The sequence below is a fragment of the Marmota marmota genome, unplaced genomic scaffold, assembly GCF_001458135.2.
Source record: "Marmota marmota marmota unplaced genomic scaffold, marMar, whole genome shotgun sequence".
NCBI classification, from domain to species: domain Eukaryota; kingdom Metazoa; phylum Chordata; class Mammalia; order Rodentia; family Sciuridae; genus Marmota; species Marmota marmota.
The window spans coordinates 3,247,711-3,257,569 of NW_025999863.1; the positions used below are offsets into that span (position 1 = coordinate 3,247,711).

Genomic DNA, 9,859 nt, shown 5'->3' on the forward strand with positions numbered 1-9,859 from the left:
GGCCCCGCCCCTTCCCTGAGAGCCCGGCTCCCCCAGCCCAAAGGGTACCTCGCGGCCACGGTCGCCCTCCCGGAAGAGCAGCTCATACTTGATGATGCTCTCCTGCCGCGGGGGGCTCCAGGAGAGCCCGATGCTGGTCTCTGACTTGGCCTCGGCCCGCAAGTTCATGGGCTGGCCAGGGACTGGGGGAAAAGGAGCAATGAACAGAAATGGGCGCGCACAACGGATGCTCCTTCTCCCAGGTCGCCCTGGAGGAAGCGCTGAGCTCGGCGCCCCTCGGTTCTCTCAGAAACCCCACCGCCCCCTCGGCTGTCCACTTCCACCCGGTCCCTCTCTTGGCCTCTTCCTGACCCCTGCAAATTAAGTGAGAGAAGTTGGAAGGCGGCAAGTGTACACTGGAGACCTGCGTTCCCACCGTTCCGCTGGTGCCCGAGTCTTCCTGGATTCTTGGTTTCAAAAGCCTGAACCCCAAGAAAAGGGTCAGCGTCCCACGAGAGCTGGGCCCACGACTAAGCAGCCCCGAGTCCTCCCACTGGAGCAGGGAGGGAGGCCCATCTGCAGCCTGGGGTCGAGGCCATTTTCATTTATTAATTGGAAACAAACAGCATCAGTCCCTACAATGATAGTGGCAGAGGGGGTCCCCAAACTCAGCCGCTGACACGTCCCCCGGGAGTTAATGACAGCAGAAGGCATCACCGCCTGGATCGCGGCCCCTGGGAGCCGCCTGGGAGACCAGCTGGAGCCCTGTGGGCTGACCGGTCGGAGTTTCCAAGGAAAGCCAGAATTTTTTGATTTTCTGGGTGGCCCCAAATATCTCAAAGCACCGTGCAGGACCCACAGGCTGGCTGTGGCAATCAGCCATGGGGCCGCTGCGCCTGGCCCCCCTCCAGGCCCCAGCCGGGACGCCCTGCGGCTCACCTCCCTGCTGCGTCTTGACCTGGATGGGGTCCGAGAGGGGCCCATCCCCCACGGAGGTGAAGGCCAGCACGCGCACGGTGTAGGTCTCGTCCTCCAGCAGGCTGCCCACGGTGGTCAGCAGGCTGTCGTCCACGTTATGCTTCTGCCAGTTGCCCACCGGGTGCTCCGGCTCCATGGTGTAGTAGACGCGGTAGCCGCGGATCAGCCCGTTGGGCTCCACCGGCTCCTCCCACTGCACGATCATGGTGGTGGCGCTCAGCATGCGGGCTTGCACGTTGCGCGGCGCGCTGGCCGGGGCCTGCTCGCCCGTGCGGGTGACCACAGACTCGCTGGGTGGGCCCTGGCCAATGGAATTGACGGCAGACACCCAGATCTCATACTCCGAGTTCGGGCTCAGGCCGCCGATGCTGTAGCGCGTGGTGGTGATGTCCTCCTTGATCTGATATGGCCCGTCTTGGCTCTTGGACTTGTACTCGATGACATAATAGGACACAGGGTCTGGGTTGCCCGAGTCCCAGGTGATGGTGATGCTGGTGGCCGTGTTCTCCGTCACCACTGGAGTCCCAGGGGCTTTGGGGAGAGCTGTGAGAGGGAGGCAGGTGACAGATTGGGCACACTGTTGAAGGGCCCCAGAGCTGTGTAGCCTCTGACCACACAACTGCCTTCCTCCCATTTTGGTTTCCTGGGAAGAAACCTCTGTCTCATCCCCTCTACAACAAGAGCCAGCCAGCGTGGCCATGGGTGGCACCAGGCTTCTAAATAAAGTCCTGTCGGGACACAGTCCTGCTGACATTGCTCTACGATGGCCCAGCTGAGGGGTGCAGCACCGTCCAGCCACCCAGAGCTGAGACTCTCCTTTCTTAACAGTTGCAGCTGGCCCAGGGGCACACACTCAGGAGGCCGAGGCAAGAGGAGGGCGAGTTCAAGGCCAGCCTGGGCAACCTAGCAAGGCCCTGTCTCAAAATAGAGGGCCGGGGTGCGGCTCAGGGGTGGAGGCCTGCCCACCCTGGGGCCCTGGGCTCCATCCCAGCTCTGCCAAGGAACAGAACTGGACCGGCTGAGTAGGACACATGTCCACCCTGCCTGCGGCGCCTGTGGCCCGGCTGCTCACTTCAGCCGGGTCACTCGGCTTTGCCCCACGGGGCTTGTCTGCTCCCGCCTCACCCCTCCTGTGCCTGGCCACTTTCTTGAATGCCCATCCCGCGCCCCTCCTCCACCTGGCAGGAGGCACGGTGCCCGCTTCACATCGCGGTTCTCCCACTTTTCACCTCTGTCCCAGTAGCAGGGCCTGGGTGTCCCCCGCAGCTGACTCTCTCCCACTTGTCCCTAGACATCAGCCCACAGGCCCAGCGGCAGCCGACCCTCAGGTGACACCAAAGCCTTCCTGCAGCCTGGGTCAGGGCCTGGGGCCTTCCCGACTCTGCTCTGCAGCTGTCACCCAAAGGCTGCCAGTCCCCAGGCTGCAGCCGGCTGGTCCCTGACGGACAGGTTGAACACTCCATAACCTACAACCCGTTTCCTCTCCAGACCTCCTGTGTCTGCACAGGCTGCACCACCGTCCCCAAACCCTGTCCCTTGTCCTGCCTGGCTCACGCCTCCTCAGTTTTCAGTCTTTCCACTGAGACATGCTCTTCCCTCACGTTCCGGGAGAGGAGTCCATCACGAGGAGGTCTGAAGGGCACTGTGGACCCTGTGACCGTCCTAATGACCCTAGGTCACTGCTGCCTGGCTCTGTGGGCTCGGGATGAGCCACAGTCATGGACACGAGTGGAGACCCCGTAGCCACGGCCACCTGTCCCCCGCCTGCCTCTGCTTCTACAAGCAAACCCCTGCTCCGTGCCTGAGCGTGTGGCAGGGTGCGGTGGCAGCCTGCGGCACCAGAGCTGTGGATGAGCAGCGGCCGCCGCGGCTCCCTGCCTGCCACGCGGCACTTCCTGCCCCCGCAGCACCTCGCAGGAGGACCTGTGCAGTCTCCCACCTCCAGAGGCAGCCTCTAGCGTCACATGTCTACGGTGGCCGTTTTTTCCTTTTGTGGCACTGGGGATGGGACCCAGGGCCCGTGCACGTCTGGTGAGCGCTCTGCCCCTGAGCCATGCCCGGCCCTGTCCATCTCACCTGGAGACAGTGTGGCCGAGTGGCCCGAGCTGGCCTGGAACCTGCCATCCCCCCACCTCAGCCTCCTCGTGGCCAGGACGACGCAGCACTGGGTCTACCAGGCCTCCTGTTGGCCTTGGAGGCCGTGTCCAGTGATGAGTGTCCGCTGTCTATGTCAGTCCCCACATGAAGGACAGTGGCCAACGCTGCACGGTCCCCGTCATTAAGTGACGCGTGACGGTTTGGTCGATACACATCAGCTCGGAGAGCTGTCCTTCCAGGACCCCAGCAAGGAGGCCGAGGCACGGCCCAGAGGCCCCACCCGCGCCCGCTTACACTTGACTGTGATCTGGGCCACGGCCTCGATGACGCCCAGGCTGGACATGGCCACACACGTGTAGTTGGCCGAGTCCTTGACGTCCGTGAGCTCCAGCACGTTCCGGCCACAGGCATGTCGTCCTCGGGCGTCAGGTCCTCGGCCCCCTGCATCCACTTGACGTAGGGCATGGGCGAGCCCACGGCCACACAGGTGATGTTCACGTTGCCGCCCGGCATGATCTCGTGGCTGGTGGGCAAGATGGAGAAGCGGGGGGCCACGCGGCGGACTGGGGGGTGGCGGCGGCCGAGATGCCGGGGAGGGGAGGCGGCAGAGGAGAGAGAGAAGCAGGAAGGAGGAAGAAAGAGAGAAAGGGAGGAGAGATGGGAAAGAGCGGAAGCCATTAAATACAGACAGGCTCTTGTCCCCCAGGAATCCCCCCAAACGAAAAGGAAACAAAGGCCAAAATCAAAAACCAAATCCAACACAAAAAACCAAAACGTCAAAGGAGGGAACTTCACAAACGAGATCGGAACGGAGTGGAGACGCGAAGCTGGACTTCAGAGCACAGGGTTCCAGACCAGAGTGGCTGTCACAGCACAGAGATGGACACAAAAATTTATCAGCCGTTTCTCATCTTTGCTGACAGCGTGGCTCCGGAGACCGGCCCTGCGTCCTGAGTGGGCGGTCACTCTGCAGAGCCTGCAGGGCTCCGGCGGGACACCCTGGGCAGGGGCGCTCGGGCCAACCTGGCCACCCCCTGGTTCCCAGGTGACGGGGAAGGTCCTGCAGGAGAGGAGCCCGGAGGCAGAGGGGGCCTGGCAGCTCAGCCCCCACGCTCGACCCCTTCTGGTGACACAGGGACCCCACCCCCTTCCCCAGAGGAAAGATGAGAAACTCTAATGAAATTTTTGTGGTTTTGGGTTAGAAACCCTCTAAAAGCTTCTGTCGGTCTGACAAGTTTCCATCGATAGATGCGGCTCTCAAAGTCACAAACATCATGCAAAGTAGGTTGAGAGAGTGGGGTGGGAGAGGAGGAGGGCGAGGAAGGACAGAGGGGAGCAGAGGGGTCAGGAGAGGCTCAGGAGGCCGGAGCGTGGGGCAGATGAGTGGAGAGAGACGGGGACGGGGGGGGGGGCAGAGAGAGCGGGGAGGGGCCCACTTGAGTGCTGCATATTTATCTAGCAGATGTGACCCAATGTGACAGGTCACATTGTCACATCACGGCCCTGGCAGAGTCACAAATAGGGAAATATAATGATCATCATCATCGACAACCAGGGGCGAGCTGGGCTGGGCTGTGGGCGTGTTGGGTGCGCGTCCCAGCAGAGGGGTGCCGCCTTCCCTACGGACCTCGCGGAGGGCGAAGGCGGCAGGATGCATTTCGGGGGCTCCATTTTCGGAAGTTGGGGGATTCTGGGGCAGGAAAGGGGCAGCCTCCGGGCCCCTGAACTTGAAAGGCTTGGCTACAGAAGGACACGTGCTGGACCGTGGGAGGGGACGTGGCCCGCTGGGAGAGGCTTCAGGCGGAAAGGTGTCACCCGGGGGATCCCCAGGGCCCAGGGAAGCCTGCTGGGTGAGTCCCCAGCCCGGGTGGGAAGGGACTCTGTAGTGGTGCCAAACGGGGGGGCCACCAGGAGGACCCGGGATCCCCACTGTGGCCCTGCCCTGGCTGCAGGCTCCTGGGGCTGTGCCCTGGGCCGGGTTCCAGGTCTCTCCTGTTCTACTGAGGAGGGTCTCGCAGGACGAAGGGAAGCAGCCCTAGCTGTCCCCCAGCCCCGGCCTCCCGGAACCCCAACCTGCTCCTGAATCCAGGCGGGAGGCACGAGAAGGGCCCTGTGGGGCGTGGCGGGGTCTGTGGAAGCTGGCAGCCCTTCGGAAAACGAAGCCCCACGAAAAGTCCAGAGTCACACTGGAGACAGGATGGGGTGCCGCTGGGGAGGGGCGGGCGGGGACAGAGGGCATGCAGACAGACGGAGGTGAGTGAGGGCCGGGGGAGGGAAGGGGCCGGCCGCCCGGGGAAGCGTCCAGGCCAGCCGCCGGCACCCACAGCGAGGCTGGGGTGGGTGGGAGATGCCGAGGCTGTGTTGTCATGGAAACGGAACACGATGGGGGATGAGCGTGGGGAGCTAATAATCCAGGACAGGAAACGGCATCACGTCCAGAACAGAATCGGGGGCAAAATGATAAGAGCAAAAGCGAAAAGAAAAGGAAAGAGAAAAAAAGAGAAAATCCAACAAATGAAACAGCCCTCGGAGACAGACAGCACCCAAAGCAAGAAGGGCAGAGATGGAGGGGGCTGGAAATCGGGGTCTGAAAGGAGGAGGGCTGTGGCTTCCCAGGGAGGGCCCCCCGCCCCCGGCAGAACACAGGATCTGGCCTCCGCCCGGCACCCAGGGGCCTCGGCCCGGGGTTCAAGGCGGCCACGGGTGGGATCCTCTTGCAGAAAGGAGCAAACCAACCCGGCCCCGAGGGCCTCTCCCTGCAGCGCCCAGGCCCTGTCACGCCCTGCCTCAGGCTGCAGTCAAGTCCAAGGCCCATCCTCAAGGCTCAGAGTCCCACTCCCTGGCTAAGGAGCCCCAGGCCTTGGCAAGGCGCCCGTCCCCAGCCTCAATTTCCTCATCTGTAAAAGGGGGGCCATCAGGAGGCCCCCAGGACGATCCAGAGCCCAGCACACAGTAGGCGCTCGGCCAGGCCTGCGGCAGAAGGTAGATACAGGTGCTCTGCATCAGCAAGTTGGGGGCTAGTTTTAAAATGGAAACCTTGAGGGTGCCCTTGTCCTTGCTCTGTCCTTCCTGATGACGTCAAGAGGTAAGTGTCCTTATGCCCTATTTGCAGATGAGGAAACGGCTCCGGGGGTGACAGGCCCAGCAAGGGAACCCTGTGCCAGCACTCAGTCAGGCTGCCTGGTCCCTTTCCCTCACAGAGTGAGCCTGACTCACCACAGTGAGCAGCAAGAGTGACAGCCAGGTGTCCCTCTTGGCACCTCAGCGTCTTTGAACGTATGTCCTTACCCACTGGGAACACCAAAGAGGGCAGAGGACCCGTCACCTAGACACAACACCTCGGTATCCTGCAGCCTTCATGCCAAAGGTGCAGGGGCCATCAGTGAAAGGCTCCCCCACGGGGACTGTGAGGACGAGGACAGGAGATCTAGCTTTAGCATCTAAAGGCTGCCACCTCATCCAAAAGACCCTGGTCATACTATTGTCTCTTAACTCCCCGGCAGGGCTGTCACGCTGACTTGGAGTGGACAAGCCGTCACGCCTCGAGCCTGTGGAAGACCTGCCCCAGAGGGTCCATGACCACAGGCGGTCCGAGGCGGTCTGTCAGCAGCAGGGCTCGGTGCCCACACTCCCCGACATGGCCAGCGGCCACCCGCTGAGAGGTCTGCCAGGAGGCTGTGGAGGCCTCTCGGGCGCCCAGGAGCTGCCCGCCTGCTTGCTCACCCACCTCATCTGTTTCTGAGGGTGGGCTCTAGGAAGAGGCTGGTTTGCCACGACTTTGCGGAGGATCTCGTGCCCATTGGCACCAGGTGACCCGGATCTCCCCTGGGGCTTTGAAAAGCCGGTGGGCACCCTCCGGGCCAGCAGAGGGCGGCTGACGCTGTGTTCTGCGCGGTTGGTGCTGACCCACCCACACCGTCTCTCCACCCCTGGCTGCAAGCTTGAGGTGCAGGTTAGAGAATAGTGGGCATGGGGCCCACGGGACAGAGAGGCCCGCGGGACCCCCGCCCCAATTACCGACCTGAATGGAGGGTCCAGGCGGGTTATAAAGGACCACACCAGCCTTGGTCCTCAGCACGCTCCAGCTGGCTCTGGTCCCAGCTCTTCTCGTCACCGAGTAGCCAGGGGGTCCCAGCAGGGGGACCCGCGTGGGCGAGGGGTCAGGAGGGTGGGCAGCGGGGGTGGGGTGGGGTGGTGGCAGGTTGGGGGGTGGTCGCTTCAAACCCCGATTCACATGGAAAAACAACTCAAAAACCGTCAAAGCAACCAGGAGATGACCCTCCCCCAGGCAGGAAGAGGCAGAAACTCAAAAGCAAAAGTGGGGTTCAGGGGTGGGCAGAGGAGGGGAGGAAAGAAACTCAAAAGTGAGGTGATGGGTTGAAGCATTAGGAGGGACCCCACAGTGTCAGCCACGTCAGGGTTCAGCGAGCCGCAGCGCCGGGGCCTGCTGGGCGTTTTGGGGTGAGAGAAACTTCTGCTGTTTCTCCAGACTCCAAAACGGGTAGCGGGTGGGGACGCCCAGAGGTGCCCAGGGACGGCAGCCTCCAGGGTCGCTGGGGCCTAGATTACACCTGTCGGGGGTCGGAGACCTGTGGCCGGCCTGGGCCCCTCCCTGCCACCCTGCAGTGCTCGCGCTGCCGCCCGCCTGCCCTCCCGCCCCCCAGCGCCCTCTGCCACGAAGACAGCAGCTGGCAGGCCCCGAGGGTCCTGGACCCCAGCACGGCTGACAGTGGCCTTGGCAAGTCGTGGGCGTTTGAGGAGGACGTCGTGTTGTTCCCTGGACACGTATCTTTTTAATTGTCAGGGTTTTTGGGGGGTGTCACCCTCTCTTTCTCCCCTTTGTGCCCCCCGTTGCCAATCCACCGACTACCTTGCCCCCTCGCTGTGGCCGCAGACTCGGGCTTCCCAATGACAAGGTGTAATCTAACGTCCCCCCCACAGAGGAGACAGCGATGCAATGGGCGGGGTGCAGGCAGCAGGCGGGGTTCAGAGCACAGTGTTCCTGCAGGGCCCTCCTGAGCCCCAGACCAGTGGGTGACCCCCTCTCCCCGGAGAGGGTGAAGGAGGGGCCGGATCCTGCTCTAACAGCCCTGCCCGGGAGGAAGTCAGCCAGGGTGGGCCATGGCCTGGGGAGCGGCCAGCAGACACCCGAGGTCCTCTTGGTGTTGCAGGAAGGACAGGTGTCCTGGGCCCTGCGTCTGTGTCCACCACTGTTTTGGGCACAGGAAGTAAGGGACACCTACAGGTCACGTCCACCAATTCTAGGGCTTGGTGCTAGAACTTTAGTTCAAAAAGTCACCTGACCCCTGAGGACAGGGGGACCACGGCCGGCCACCTGGACTCCCCGACTTCGGTCAGACAGCCCGTCCCGGCCACCCGGCTCGGAACTCGAGACTCTGCGGGGGATTATTCCGGTCCCTTTGGCCTCCTCCAAAACACTGGAGGTGTCCTAAGTCCACTGTGGAGGAATGTCCTCCTGACGTCCACAGCTGGCACCGAGAGCCATTAAACAGGGTCCTGCTCCCCAAGATGCAGTGCGGCTGGGCCCCTGCACACGACTGACCTTAGGGCACTGCTCCCAAGAGGCACAGGGCACAGCAGCGGGCAGGGCATCCTGCATCTGCCCACCCGCCCAGGGCCGCCAGGTGCACTGGGAAGTGGCCAGGGGTGTGGCCTTGGCCCTTTGGGTCCCAGAGGTCAACTTCAGAAAGAGAAGGGCGAGTCTGAACCTCTGGCCAGCGGGAGCCAGAGGCCATCAGTCAGAAGCTCCGCTGGGGCCGGGACTCCTGGGACAGGGGTGGCAACAGGGCAGGACACGTCCGGCAGCCTGAGTCGGGCGGGTGCCTCTGTGGGCACCTGGCTGCACCTTCCAGCCGCGCCTGGGGCTGGACTGGACTTCCGGAAAGTGGCTGGGGCCCTGGAGGAGCCACTGACCTCTGGGGGACAGGGCTAGAGCCACAGGAAATGAGACCAAGGGTGGACTCGGAAAGGCACCAGTGAGAAATGAGATCAGAGACCCCCGTTAGCTCCTGGCCCACGCGTTTCGAGCAGTTTCTACAGAGTGGACACTGAGGGGCCTCGCAGGGAAGGGAGCGGCTGGACAGCTCTTCCCTTGAGCTCTCCACTCTATCATGACAGTCCTCTGGTGTCCTTCTAGGCTGACCACATGGGACACCTGACAGGGTCAGCTCCATGGAGTCCCCCTACCCCCGTGAGCTGGGCACATTTAGGGTCTTTATCATTCAGACGAAGACACATGGACTCCAAGGGTCAAAAGGCCAGCCGAGGTCTTGCAGCCAGGGAGGGGCAGAGAAAGGCTGATCTGAGGCAGCCAGAGTCCAGGCCAGAGCCTGTGCGGCACTGTCCCCAAATCCAAGTGGCTTGAGACCCTCAGCCCCCTCAGCTGAAGTCCACCGGGACCTAGCTTTGGTGCAGGGGGCAGACCACTTCCCACCGTGGGGCTTCCCCAAGGGCCCGTCTGCCGGGGTCACAGCTGCTTAGTGAGGGGAAAGAAGTCCCTGCGGGGACCTGGTACCTCCGCCAGCTTGACTTGGGTCTAGGAAGGGGGAGGCTGGAAAAAGCAGGTGAGGGGCAGGAGGGCAAGGAATGCAGGACCAGCAGGGCGGCCTCTGCCCTGGACTGCTGTCTACGGTGGGCAGCCGGCTGGGCTGGGCTGGGCGGAAACCCAAGAGTCTATGAGGTGGCCGTTGCCTTCCCTTGGGGAGGGAGCAGAAGAGTCTGCACCTCTGAAGGTTTGGAAATGGGGCAGAGAATGAGAGGGAGGGGAGGGGCTGTCTCTTATACA

The 9,859-nt window shown here is 62.8% G+C and overlaps 1 protein-coding gene across 1 annotated transcript in view; it reads right to left on the reverse strand.

The window, feature by feature from the left end:
* Positions 1–9,859, reverse strand: part of Ptprs (protein tyrosine phosphatase receptor type S) — a 51,909-nt gene that overhangs the window by 27,971 nt on the left and 14,079 nt on the right. The window contains 4 exon segments of the mRNA XM_048810955.1: positions 49–182; positions 919–1,500; positions 3,349–3,459; positions 3,462–3,617. Of these exon segments, the coding sequence (XP_048666912.1) occupies positions 49–182; positions 919–1,500; positions 3,349–3,459; positions 3,462–3,617 (983 nt within the window).